This window comes from Corvus cornix, chromosome 11 (genome assembly GCF_000738735.6).
Source record: "Corvus cornix cornix isolate S_Up_H32 chromosome 11, ASM73873v5, whole genome shotgun sequence".
In the NCBI taxonomy this organism is placed as follows: Eukaryota; Metazoa; Chordata; class Aves; order Passeriformes; family Corvidae; genus Corvus; species Corvus cornix.
In genome coordinates this window covers 7,015,019-7,028,578 of record NC_046341.1, presented here as the reverse complement: position 1 = coordinate 7,028,578, position 13,560 = coordinate 7,015,019, and the positions used below count along the sequence as shown (strand labels likewise).

Below are 13,560 nucleotides of genomic sequence, written 5' to 3'. Positions count from 1 at the left end.
GTCTGAGCATGGGATGACCTCCCACCCCAGGCACTTCTGTCCATCCCAGCATGTCCAGCCCCACTGCTACCCCAGCTGTGTGCTCACAACCAGCCCCCTGTGCCCTCCATCACAGCCCTGTGGTGCTCTCCCGCTCCAGCTCCCCAGGCTGCAGAACTAACACAACTCGTGACAGCAAAAGCCTAAGCCCCCCAGGTGTCTTTTGACAGTACCTTCCCACGTCCGTGTTTGTGCCAGGCTTGGCCCCTCACTGCTGCCCACAGCTGGCACAAGGCCACTGGGGGACCTTAGCCTGGCAAGCTATGAGCCACATGGCTCCCTGGCTGCTATAAAGCTCGTGGTCCCCAAGGGTTCAGCCTGTCTCCTTTCAGGATGGTGTTCCTGTGGGTAGTTGCCTGCCTGGCCCTTGCCAGCGCCGTCTCAGGTAAATGCTGCCCATGGGTGTGGGAAGGTCCTCAGGGTGCAGCAGGATGCTGGACAGGGTGACACAGAGCCACCCACACCAGCACAGTCCCCAGATATGAGTCCTGAGCTTTTGGGTCACCCTTATGCCCCTGTGCCTCTCCTGCAGGCTGCGGGGTGCCCGCCGTCAGTCCCTCGGTGGCCTACAGTGAGAGGATTGTCAACGGGCAGAACGCTGTACCCGGCTCATGGCCCTGGCAGGTGTCCCTGCAGGTACAGCACTGTCCCGCTCCCTGGGCACTGCCCTAAGCACCGTGCTGGCACGGCACAGCCACAGTTGGGCACCAGGGGGACCTCTGCCTGTCCCCAGCTTGGGGGTGCTCAGGCCACCCAGCTCCTCTTCTCTCTTCCTTCCCCAGACCCGCACAGGATCCCACTTCTGCGGCGGCTCCTTGATCAGCCAGTACTGGGTCGTCACAGCTGCTCACTGCAATTTCAAGTAAGGAGCAGTGCCTGGTCAGCCCACGCTGGTGCCACTGGCAGGGGCTCAGAGCATGTTGAGCATCTCTGGGTGGCACTTGGGTCAGCCCCAAAGGCCTGAGCAACCCAGGGCTTCCTCCCCAGTTGTCCCCATGGTGGCTTCCCTTGGGTTCCTCATGCCCAGGGCTGCCCCCAGTGCTGCTCCCACCTGGGGTGCTGGCTGGACACATGCCCCTGACTCTCTCTTACCTCTTGCAGCCCGAATGCCCACGTTGTCGTCCTCGGGGAATATAGCCTTGCTTCCAATGCCGAGGCCGTTCAAGTGAAGACTGTGTCCAGGGTGAGCCAGGCGGATGCGGTCCTGGGTCGGGGCTGCAGCTCTGCACTGCAGCTGCTCCCACAGGGCAGGGATGAAGAGCTGTGGCGTTTCTCTCTCTGCAGGCCATCACCAACCCCGGCTGGAACCCCAACACCATGAACAACGACATCACCCTGCTGAGGCTGTCCACGCCCGCCCAGCTGGGATCCCGTGTGTCCACCATCTGCCTGGCCCCTGCCAACCTGGTTCTGCCCACCAACGCCTGGGCTGTCACCACCGGCTGGGGACGCACCAACCCCAACTGTACGTAAGCTGCAGCTTCAGGGAGGGCTGTGTAGTTGCTGTTCTTCCTGGGGGTTCTGAGGGTCCAGGGGTGCCTGTGGGGGTGACATCTCCTGTATGTGTGGGAAGGGTGGAGCTGGGCAGTGGAGTAACCCTGTCTGAACATGTACCAATGTGCAGATGGGCGTGGGTGTGTGTGTAACCCAGGGATGACTGTGCACAGGCACAAGCCTGCCCTTTCTCGGGGCAGCCTGCACGAGGTGATCCCAGGGAAGAAGGGGTTTGTTGGCACAGAGGAGGAAGACACTTTGTATGGCAGCACCCATGCGTTCAGGAGCACCCGTGGAAGCTTGCCCAGGGCACCTGTGTGCTCTCCAGGAGACCCACAGACACCGAGGTGATCTAACGGTGCTTCTTTCCCCTAGCCCAAGCCCTGGCAACAGTCCTGCAGCAGGTGACCGTGCCCCTGATCTCCCAGAGCCGGTGCATGCAGTACTGGGGCAACCGCATCACCAGTGCCATGATCTGCGCTGGTGGGGCTGGTGCCTCCTCCTGCCAGGTAAGGAGCTGAGCTTCTGCTGCACAGCGTGGGTGGAGGAGGAAGAGGATATGTGGGATCTTGCTGAGCTCCCATTGCACCACAGGGAGGGTGGAGGAGCAGGGTACATGGGGTCTTGCACTTACGGAGCCAGATACTTAAACTACAGCACCTGGCTGTGCACAGGGGACCAGGTGGCAGGGACCAGTTTGGAGCATGTACCAGGAGTGCTAAGCAGGAATCTTCTCTGCAGGGTGATTCTGGCGGACCTCTGGTATACCAGAGTGGGAATGGCTGGATGTTGATTGGCATCGTCTCCTGGGGAACCTCCAACTGCAACACCAACACGCCGGCCATGTACACTCGTGTCAGCCAGTTCCGTAACTGGATCAACACCATCGTTGCTCAGGGCTAAAGGTGCTGCCAGCGTGATCCCTTCACTGGGATTAATAAAGCATCAGCATTTGCTTGTGCCAAGCACTGCCTCTGGCTCCTTTCTTCTTGTGATGCAGAGCAGGGTGGAAGGCACATGGACAAGCCTGGGGCACCCCGTGCTTCTCTCCTGAACGCCAGCACTTCCCAGAGCTGGAGCTTGGTGCCCAGCTGGGACCCAGGGGGAACTGCAAAACCAGGTCAGGATGCTCAGGCAAAGAGGGAGCAGGGCTGGCTGTGGTTCAAGGGCTGCTTAGGGGGTCTTCAAGTACACCCTGGCATCAACCCAGAGACCAGGCAGGGCTGAAGGTTGGGAGAATGGTCCTCCCACTGACTCAGGTGTGAAGTGCCACCAGGGAATGGACTGTGGAGCTGCAGCTCAGTATCAGAAAGCACTGCTCAGCTTGCTGTGGAGGGTGGGTGCTGGTGGGTGCACAGGACTCTAAAAGATCTCTGCCTGCAGTTTAAAGCCATGACTTGTGTAGCAGCTGGGAACACAGAGCTGAAAGGGAGAAGTGCCATGGGCAGCTCCAGCTCCTGGGGAAGGTGGAAGGGGATGGCTGCCTCACACCTGCAGATCTGCCAGGTAGCAGCAGGAAACTGAAGGCCACTGCAAAGGAAAATTTGAAGCTGAAAACCAGGCCAGGTGACAGGCTTTCACTCAAATGGGTTCTTGAGACAATGGCCGGTGAAAAAAAAGTCTTGTGTGACATGGGAGTAGCAAGACACATGTTCAAGGAATTACAACCCAGTTCCCAGCAGCTCAAAATAGAGCTGGTGATGACACACCGTTGAGAGAGGCAGGATCAGACTGTCCCAACATGAGGTGTGGGGTTTATTTTTCCTTAACAGTGATGTGAAGGTGATATAACACCTTTGCTGTGTGAATCACAGCCCCGAAAACGTAATTACTCTATTAAGCAGAGTGTGACACTACACAGGGACACGCTGATGGGAAGGAGTATGGAACATCAATGGAGGGCAAACACAAATAGTCTGGCCCATATGATTGAGTCAAATAAAAAAAAATGTGCTCAAGTAAAGCCTATGGCTAACAAACTTTAGTTTGGTTGGGTAAGATTTAGTTTCATTTAGTGGTCTGCTCTGCAGGGAGCATCTAACTGACCTTAAAGGCAGGTGAACATCAGAGATGTGGGGATGGGCCATGCAGGCAGAGAGAACTGGTGGCTACAGAGAGCATCAAACGGGAATGACCAACTGCAGCACTGTGGGTCATCTGGTCTGTGTGCCCGGGTCCCTGTCAGCTCTGCCACCACTGGGACGGGGTCCCCTGGCCCTGGAAAATCCTGGAAAGGAGGTGACTCAAGACGGGTGTGCGTTGTTCACTTGATATTACAAGTTTTCCAGTTGGTCCATAAAAGCTGCTCAAAGTGAAACTGGAGAGGTGATGAGTGGCTGTGGACAAACCAGAGCATTTCTCTGGCCCAGTCTTCTACCTTGCAGCCAAAGAAAAATGAACAGAATGTCGCAAAGTGCCTGTTCAGCCTCCCAACCCTGTCTTCCAGCAACAGGCTGAATGCCTACCTGATTCAGAGCATCAGGACATCCCAGCCTTGCACAAGGTCTCCCTTGGGCAGCTCCTGGCCTGGCAGCTGCGTTAAAGGAACCAGCAAACCCTTTGATGGGCATTTTGGTACCTCTTGCTGTGAGCCAAGAATGTAACAGAGGGGCAAGCAGCTCCTAGCTCTCCATGTACTTACTGACCATCACTCCCAGCCTAGAAATCATTGCCTTCCAGCAGCCAGCCCGCAGGTGGTCCATGAGGCAGAAGTAAGGACAGCAGAGCCACGGGGTACACAGAATACATGGACATGTTTTAGCAGACCGAGTACACCAAATAAATAATTCTGTACACTCTAACTTGAACATTACAGACTAATTACAATAGGTCCGACCTCATCCGACAGGACAGTCCTTAGAGCCAAGCCAAGACTCGAAAGGCAAGGCACGGAATGGGACAGTTCTCAAGGCAGTTCTGTGAGGAGACCGACTGGATGAGACCGGAGTCGCTTCCAAACTGTTCCAACCCAGCACCGGAAACTGGGCAACCAAAAATAACATCAAGTGCCGGAAGATCTCCGATCCCAAGAGCTTCCCGGGAGGTGTCTTTCCGTAGTGAAAGCCAACAGGAAAACTCATGGCATCTGGGCGTCTGCGCAGGAGCTGCGGGTTTGTAACACACCTTGCTGGGGCCGTGGGTCTGCTCCACAGATCCATTCCCCATTCAGCAGACAAACAGTGCAACGATGCCTGCAACAGCAGCCAGAGCTCGCTCGTCACACACGAGGGAACTACAGTATCACCAGGCGGGGGGGGACAGTGGGACAAGGGACAATTGTCACCAGGCAGAGCTCCCACTGCCCTTGGCACACCGAGGGCAGAAGGCATCAAGCTCCACGATGCCGTTGCCACCGCACATCCCTGGTGTTCACATTTATTTCTTTGGGAAGTTCCTGCACAGTAAGGCACAGTTGACATGCAGGCACCCGCCTCGGAGTGCTGCACTCTTAATGCAGGGTGAAAGTGGAGACTGAGTGGTCAAAAAAAGCACCAAAACCCTCCCAAGAGTGGTGAAGGCAACTTGGGGTGGGGTACACACATGGAGTGGTGCAGGCACTTTGTGACATTCTCCAGGAGAAAGCTGAGTGAGTGAGAGGTCTGGACACAACCATCCTCCCTGCAAATTCTAGAGCTCACACTGGTGCCAAAGAAGCCAATGTCTGTGTTGCTTTGCATCATTCAGAAAACTAAATTAGGGCAAACAATTGAGATTTTAATTTATCCCACCTCAAATCCTCCAAATCTCTAGTATAATTACTTAAAATAACATAGCCCCACACAGCCTAATCAGAAGCCTGTAACAGCCACAGAGCAGTTGCCCTACCTGGTATAAGACTGAGCTGAGCCTGCACTGCAGGTCCTCAAAGGCACATACAGAAGCTTTTACCTTGCCCCAGGACTCACCACAGCTCCTGCAAGCCAAACCCAGCGATGCTGCCCAGCAGCCAAGTGAACCATCATTCCTATTCCAGTTTGTGCATCAGGCAAAAGTTGATTCTCTCAGTACTGCAGCCAAACATCTGGGTAGAAAACAGGATTGAGAAATGGAGCAGGGCCTAAGAAATAGTGTAAATTACCAGAACAGAAAATATGTGACCTAAAAGAGGCAAGTACCCAGATTCCAAAGAAGAGTGTGAAGGTTTATCACGTCCAGAACAAACATGTGAAGCAGGCCCTACACTGCAGCTGGTTTCCTCATCATCACCAAAGCCAGCAGGTCTGAGCCCTCTTGCCTGGGCTTAAGCTCCTCATAAGGCTCTCAAGCTTTCCTTCACATACAGTTGTGTGCTTCCAAGAACAACACAGAGTAGGAACCAGCAGGAGCATCTGGATGCTATCACAATTGCAGTGTTAAATAGCACAGACTTCTTCAGGATTGAAGGAAGGGTGGTTTCTACCCCCGCTGGGTTGATCTGTTAAGATTTTTAGAAGTTTGAGTGAGAAGTAAATCAAACATGGACTGGTAGCTGCTGTTTTAGGAAAATACACTACGCACTCAAAAATCTGGATGCAAATCTTTAGACCCCCTAACGCAATTCCTGGCAGACTTTTTCACATTCATTTCCAATAACCCTCAACGAAAATAATAAAAATCAAGGAATCAACACACCACATTCTTCGAAGCTGCAATTCTCTCCCCCAAGAGAGCAGACAAACTCCCAGGACAAAAGGATGGGATTGTTTTACACAGTACTGCTAAGTTCCAAAAGACAGACAACCCTAATTCCCTTTACTCTTCGAAGAGCATCTCACCCAGAACCAGTGGGGACACAGCGAGGAGAGGGCTGTGCCTGGACAAGGACACACCACGATTTGCCACTAGATGTCATTCCAACTCCACTTTCACTGCATGGACCAAAGCAGGCAGAACGATCAGATTTGTGCTCCAGCTAATACACAGACTACCCTCGGTGGTAGTCTGGAATAGGCAGTTGTTAGCTTTTCTCACAGCACATTCAGGACCACAGGAAGGTTTCCAAAAAACCGTCTGCGAGCCAAGTTAAGAACCATCACTAAGAGTAAAAGAAGGACATTAAAAAAATTAAATGAAAGAGCAGAAAAAAACATTTCAGAGAGATTTTAGTTTCTAAAATCCCCAAAAAAGGCACTCCTGAAAAGTGTAAACTCCTGAGACTTAAGACCAACTGAGCACTGAGCTGCTCCTATGGAATGAAGACAGATGATCAAGGTAATTCACAGTGAAGAGCTTCTTAGAGGACAGATTGAAGGCACCTGGACTATGGCTCAGAATTACACCACTTTGCCTGTCCCCCTCCGCACCAGACCCAGCTGAAAACGTGTCCCAATTGCAAGAATAAAAGCACCTGAGGAATTGTTCTTAAGCTGGACCTCCCAACGTGGCATTTGGAACATCACAGTTTTCCAGACTCAGTGAAAGATTGATCACTGAGGACTCCAGGGTCACTTGGACAGAGCTCTGCACATCTCCCCTCTGCCCACACATGTTATTGCCTGGCTGCAAAGCTCCTACAAATACTGGATTTAGAAAAAGAAGAGGGAGTGAGCCAAGAGTGTTAAAATTGAACGATGGAAGGAAAGCCTGTAAAAGATTTTCCCAAGTTTACACTGATTTTTCTATGCAAACAAGAAAACGTTGCATTTGTGAAAAGAATTAAGAGTTCTTTTTTTAGAAAATCCAAAGCTCTTTATGGGATGGCCTGGGTCCTCTTCCTGCAATTCCCAAGCAGCGGAATTGCCCGAGGACCACAAACACCTCGATACCATGGAGAGGCAGGTTGCAGCTATCCAGTATTGCTCATGTATGGGATGGATCCTCCCTTTTGCCCATTCACCCCCAGTCACAGAGCATCACCACCAAAACCTGACACTGTCAGGATCCTACACAGCAATATCCTGCTTCCCAAAACATATTCCAGCCCAAAGTAACCACAAACGATCGCTCTGAACTTTTCCTGGTGAAAAACTAGTTGTGGAAAAGATCAGTGAAGCAAAAATTGTCACAGATGAGGAGATTCTTGTTCTGCTTTGTGAAGGTAGAAAAACAAGCCTGGTTAGCACAGAGCTTTATGTATCCCTCATCCCACAAGAGAAAGATGAAGGAACAGCATGAGCAGACATCTGCACGATGCCTGTGCATTTTGATGGTCTAGTGGTTAAGGGGAAGGGTTTCAGTTCTAGACGTCTTGGCTCAGTTCATCAGTTTGACCCCCTCACACAGGCAAAACCCCTGTTTTATGGATAAACATGCAGGATAATCTGGGGAGGGCCATGGGAGCAGCCAGGAGGTAAAAGCAATCAGTGCCTGGAGTGATGCCCCAAACATACCAAAGACTCTTCAAGTAATGGCTCAGAACCAGAAGTGCTCCGAGGGAGCCTCCTGCCACCACCTGACCTGCAGAGCCCCCACTGTCCAGCTGATACTGGTCTTAGAGGGGCTCCTGCTTTTGGAGAGCTATTTGCAGTGACACTGAGCTGTTTATGAAGCAAAATGTGGCAAGCTGCCTGCTTTGTCAGAAATCACATCTAGTTTATAGTTCATGGTAAGAAACTAGGGAAAACAACGTGAGGAGGTAAAAGATGCCAAAAACATTTTTGTTTGCAGTCCACAGAGTTAAAAAAAAAACAATTTTGGGGAATTCTGCAGTATCTGTTAATGCTGATGGAAGAAAGACTGTGTGTGACATGATAGGATGGTTGCTCAGAGAAAGGGCAGCCTGCAAAGGATGCAAAGTTCTCAAAATAACATGCAAAACCACACAAAGGATTTCAAATTCATCCCTACTACACACAGTGGCTCTCCGCAAGTTTCTTCTGCTGTATTCCCCACCACATGCTTGGGCACACCAGGCTGGTTACACGTATTTACAGCCCATCCCACCTTTGAGATGGGAAGCACACCCCCAGAAATCCCCCCTTTTTTTTGCCTTAGCACAAAAAACTCAAATCTTCTCCCACTAAAGCTGCTTTGCTGTTTGCTGACCAGGAGTGACTGTGGCCAGTACAGTGAGAGCTCCCTGGAGATGTGACTGACTACTTCAGCCCTGCTGACACTGAAACACAGTGGCACAAGCATCGATCCTGGGAAAAGGCCAAGCTCACCAGCCCCTTGAGCTTGGACTGCCTGCACCTCCAGCCCAGAGCCAAGCAAGCCCTTCCCAAGTGCACAGCACGAAGCAAATTGTGTGGCTTCATGAGAAAAGTTTTAAATCCCAGGATTTTCCCTCACTGCTGATCTTGTCTCTGCTACCATGAGAAGTCAAATCTGTCCTATGCCTGTGCCATCAGCCCCACTTTGCTGCTCTAACTAGTTGGGAAGATGTCTCAGCAGGCTTGCAAAAAGCTCAGCTCTGCATCCCCCACCTCCACTGAGAGTCCTCGTAAGAGGCCCCCTCATCACCCACAGAGCACGAGGACACCTGAAAGGCAGCTTTTTCCTGGTAAACTTAAGTCACCCCTCACAGCTCTAGGGCATTTGTGCAATGTCTCCAGAGTACTGTCACTGTTGACACTCCCAGACTGGGCTTCCACTACTCAAGCCCTTACCCTGATGCTATGGAGCCATTTGTGGCCATCCCAACAGCTCCTACCACCACTGTCCCAAAGCAGGGATGGCACTGCTGGGGCAGCACAAGCACACAAAGCAGGGGAGCCCTGTCAAACCTGCAGGCAGGGAGCAGCCTGGAACCACCAAAGTTCTGGTGCAGCGACATGGTTGGTAATGCTGTGCTTACAGTGGTTATAGCCCAATTCAGCTCTGGGGTGGGCAGCAGATCCCTAAAAATTCCCTCTTTTTTTTCCCCTTAGCACAAAAAAACTCAACCTTCTCAATCTTCTTTTGACGGGTGCAAGGTGTCTAACAGGTCACAGACACAACAGAGCCACAAGAACAACGAATACTGCATGACAGGCACTGGTCTTGCTGCAAACAGGGAAAGGACAATTCCAGGGGTAAACCTTGATGTCATCAGGCAAGTGAGCCCTTGACGTCATCAGGAGGATGGCAGCCCTTGGGGGAAACCTCGCAGCTTCCCAGCCCTCATGGAAAACTGCTGTCTGGCATCTCTTTGGCGAGGAGCTGGTGGGCAGCACACCAGTGAGTCAGAGCTATCTCACTTCTAACTGCACATGACTCATTCCAGCTTCGCTGCAAAGGCACCACGGAGTCTGACTAAACCAGCTCAAAATCTGTGTATACATAATTTTAAAATACATATACACCCCCACACGTGTATGTGCACACACGGACGTGCATGCACAGACACACCAAGTGATTTCTTCTTTTTTCCATACGCAAGTGAGAGAAACTAAACGGTCTGGAATTAATAAATAACTATGAACAACCGAGCTCCTGGGCTACAGAAAGAGCTCTTCTCCCCATGTGGCTCCTTAATTCATGCATTCCTTGAGGCTCCGAGCTGTGCTCCGAGCCCACAAGGACTCCCCCGTCTCTGGCGCAAGACCCCGTGGCAGGGTGGGACGGCCACCACAAGGTTCCCTTTCCTCCGCACAGGGGGGACACCTCCTCATGGATGGGGGGAATGCCTGGAGGGAGGGAGGGAGGGAGGAACCTGGCTGTTCCTCACTGAGTGTGTGCACACCTCCAGCGCAGAGGAGACTTCTGGCAGGGCGGGCGGTGGGTGCCAGCGCGGAGCTCAGCCCGTGTACTGCTGCTGGTAGCGCAGGTTGAGCTCCCGCAGCTCCCGCTCCCGCACGCGCCGCGACTTGTTGGATTTGGTGGAGCGGCTGGAGCGGGTGGACTGCGCTGACTTGGTGCTCTGGCAGCGGGAGGATGCCCTCTTGAGAAGGTTTTGCGAGATGGAACGGTGCAGGTTCTTCATGGAGGAGGAGGCTGCCATGCTGACCACCCATGGGTGCTTCAGGGCCTGAAGGGCCGTCATCCTGTCACTGGGGTCCACCGTGAGCAGACGGTCGATGAAATCCTTGGCCAGGTTGGACACACTGGGCCAGGGCTGAAACACAAAAGAGGTGATTGGAATGAAACATCCCAACACAGCTTTGCTGATTAATTAATTAATTCCTCCCATGTCTGCAAGGTGCTTTGGGGCATTCTGTCGCTCCCCTTCTCTCTTTTATCCTCAAATCTTCCAAGCTGTAACCAACAGTATCTGCCCAAGGAGAATGGGACACAACAACTTCACGTTAGGGGAAGAGGCTGAATTAGTGGAAAATACCTGTAGGTACATAGGTGCAGAGTAGATCCCTCCAGCAGCCGGGGTCAGGCACTCAGTAGCTGACCCTCTATCCCAGTATTCCTAGATGCCACAAGCCTGCAGACATTTACACACCCCTGTGCACACACTCAAGGGTCTCAGTCAACCCCCAGACTCAACCATCTCTCCAGCAGTGGCTGGGACTTCCCCGGTCCCTCTGCTCACCAGATCCTCCTGGAGTCTAGTCCTTGTCCTTAGAGACACACACGCAGACACCCCCAGCCTCCAGGCCCTTTCCCCCTTGTCCAGCTCCACGTTCACCAGCATTCACACACTCGGTCACACACCCACCCACACACCTGTGCTTGCTCCAGTTGCTGCACCATGACATACACACAGGCTCCCAGACCTATGTCCTGCTCCAACTGTTGGTCCTTCCTGCCTCATCTTCTCACTTCACCTTCCAAAATCCTACAACTATTACCAGAAGCACAGTAACTGTGCCTCATTGAAGACCCTCCCCTGTCCAAGTGCTTTCTATCCAACAAAGCCACTACTGCAGGAACAGGAGCCCTATCACTCACAGAGGATGGATTCTGACACCAGACCCACAGGGCTCTTCTGACTCTTCATCTTAAGGCACACATCTAGGGAGCAAGCACTGACCCCTGCACTGATCCTGGAACCAAAACTAGGGAGAATGTTCTGCTGTGGAACTTGGTCTCACTCTCACACGGAAATTTAGATGTCACTACTGGTCAGCCCTGGAACAGCAGCTCAGCCCAGCTGGGAACAACCCCATAAAATGTTCTAAATATGTAGAAATGTTAGATATAATAAATTTTCAATAATGTTTACCACGGAAAGAGGAAGGAATTTGTTTTACAATATGCTAGTTTTAAAGGAACAAGCCCAAAGTAATTAATTAGTCCTATAAAAAATATCCTCCCAGGACACCCAAGAATGGCCATAACAATTTATGAGCCAAACACCTACAGCCACAAATGTTGAATTGTTTCATTTCTGTCAAAATACTGTATTTGCTCTAAGGTGGGAAGTGAGAACATTTCCTTCAGCATGAGGCGAAGGCTGGGCTGTGGACAAAATGTGACAAAATCTACTGTAAGGGTAGAGGGGAGGAGGCAGCATGGGCAGCAGAAAACCCCAAGTGGTGAATGGAGCCAGGTAAGAGCAGTTTTCTGCAATCACTGGGTATTTTGTGGGTCTCACCCATCCTGAACCACCAACACTGAATTTTTCAAGTCTGTGGAGATCACATCCCAAGCTGCATTAAGAAAAAGCCTGAGCAGATTCCTGCAATGAAGATTTCGATACAATAATGGTGACATATGTGTAACTGAATGGACCCACCCATGTCTAGTTAAAAAGCAAAAGTCTGCTATTCTGTGTCTCTCATTCTTCTCCTCATTGGGTGAGGAAGAAAAGCACCCAGCTATTTTAAAATTCATGGTTCACTGACTGTATAGCCAGAAATAATGCCCTTTCCTTGTGCAAAAGGTCTAAAAAAGGTATGTCCTGATTTTTTTGAGGTTTGTAATTCATTGCTACAGAAAGCAATTTTCTTTCCAAAAGACTCAAAGGCAGCAGCAAGAGAGCAGATCCCCAGGACAATTTTTTAATGAAAAGGAGGATGGTGTAAGAGTTCCAGCACTGCTCCCAGCCCACAGCCTGTCAGTGCATGGCCAGGAAAGAACTTGAGCTTTAGCTGAGGCTGTGAGGGGGATCAGGGTACCATAGTCATATCTTACAAGGACTAAAACAGTCTGGCTTACTCAGCTGAAGGGGATACAGGATGATTGCCAGTAACCACGCAAGAGAAGAGACTGAAAATGATATGAACTAGTTGATATAAAGAAAATACTGCTACATGAATAAAAACCTATAAATGTTCCTGAACATAATCAGAATAGGAATGGAAATACTCAGTGCTCAGGGAACAAGCCCAGCCTTCTCCTATGGATCAGACACCACTTCAGTGCTTGAAACCAAGTCAAAATCCACTCCACTCTACATTTCACAACTAAATCCATTAACAAAAAAACCCTCTTAACATTCAAGCTTTTCTGTCATAGAATCATTAAGGTTGGAAAACACTTCGAAGATCATCAAATCCAACCATCAACCCAGCACTGCCGTGCTCACCACTAAACCATGTCCCCAAGTGTCACATCCACAGGCCTTCTGAACACTTCCCAGGATGGTAATTCCACCACTGCACTGGGCAGCCTGGTCCAGTGCTTGACCACACCTTCAGTGAAGACTTTTTCCTAATATCCAATCTAAACCTCCCCTAGCACAACTTGAGGTCATTTCTTCTTCCCCTGTCTACTGCTTTGTAAATAATATAATATATAAATAAAATTAGTTTGTCATAACCTGCCTTAAATGACTTTTTCTTAGCTGATGAAATGTACCTTGGCAATGAACGGTAAGAAAAAACCAGGCACTTGTCAGAACAGAATAGAGACAATTTTTGATCAGTGGTCATGAAAGTGTTTGTTTATAAAGAAGGCAAATAAAATAGCAAAAATCCTTTTCAAATTTATCAGGAAAACCACAATAGAGGTTCAATTGTAACCGAACACACTGGTCTGTTCAGCAGAATGATGGACCATTGAGGAGCTTAGCCTTCATGGTATTCACAACAACAGAACCAAAAAGCTGAATCTACCCTACCATGGGGGAATATAAATCACATTGCAAGCCTATAGATTTCCTACAGACTTTGGATAAGGTACTTCATTTGTTAAATAACAGCAAGGGGAATCAACTTGCAGGATTTAATCTTCATTGGCCTAATCTCGGCTAATCCCAGGTGGTACCATATGTCAACTGGCAACACATCACCTTCC

General features: G+C 50.6%; 2 protein-coding genes across 4 annotated transcripts in view; one reads left to right on the top strand and one right to left on the bottom strand.

Annotated features, from left to right (window-relative positions):
* The first annotated feature begins 357 nt into the window (after positions 1-357).
* CTRL (chymotrypsin like) lies at positions 358-2,492 on the top strand. Its single transcript, XM_010403442.3, has 7 exons — positions 358-424; positions 572-675; positions 822-901; positions 1,141-1,222; positions 1,324-1,504; positions 1,909-2,042; positions 2,275-2,492. The coding sequence occupies exons 1-7, from the start codon at positions 373-375 to the stop codon at positions 2,434-2,436; spliced, it is 795 nt and encodes a 264-aa protein (XP_010401744.1). The 5' UTR covers positions 358-372; the 3' UTR covers positions 2,437-2,492.
* Positions 2,493-4,267: 1,775 nt separating this feature from the next.
* Positions 4,268-13,560, bottom strand: part of PSKH1 (protein serine kinase H1) — a 31,138-nt gene continuing 21,845 nt past the window's right edge. For all 3 annotated transcript variants that reach the window (XM_039558308.1, XM_039558309.1, XM_010403443.3), the window contains exon 4: positions 4,268-10,486. In XM_039558308.1, the coding sequence (XP_039414242.1) occupies positions 10,169-10,486 (318 nt within the window). In that variant the 3' untranslated portion in view covers positions 4,268-10,168. The remainder of the gene's footprint in view (positions 10,487-13,560) is intronic.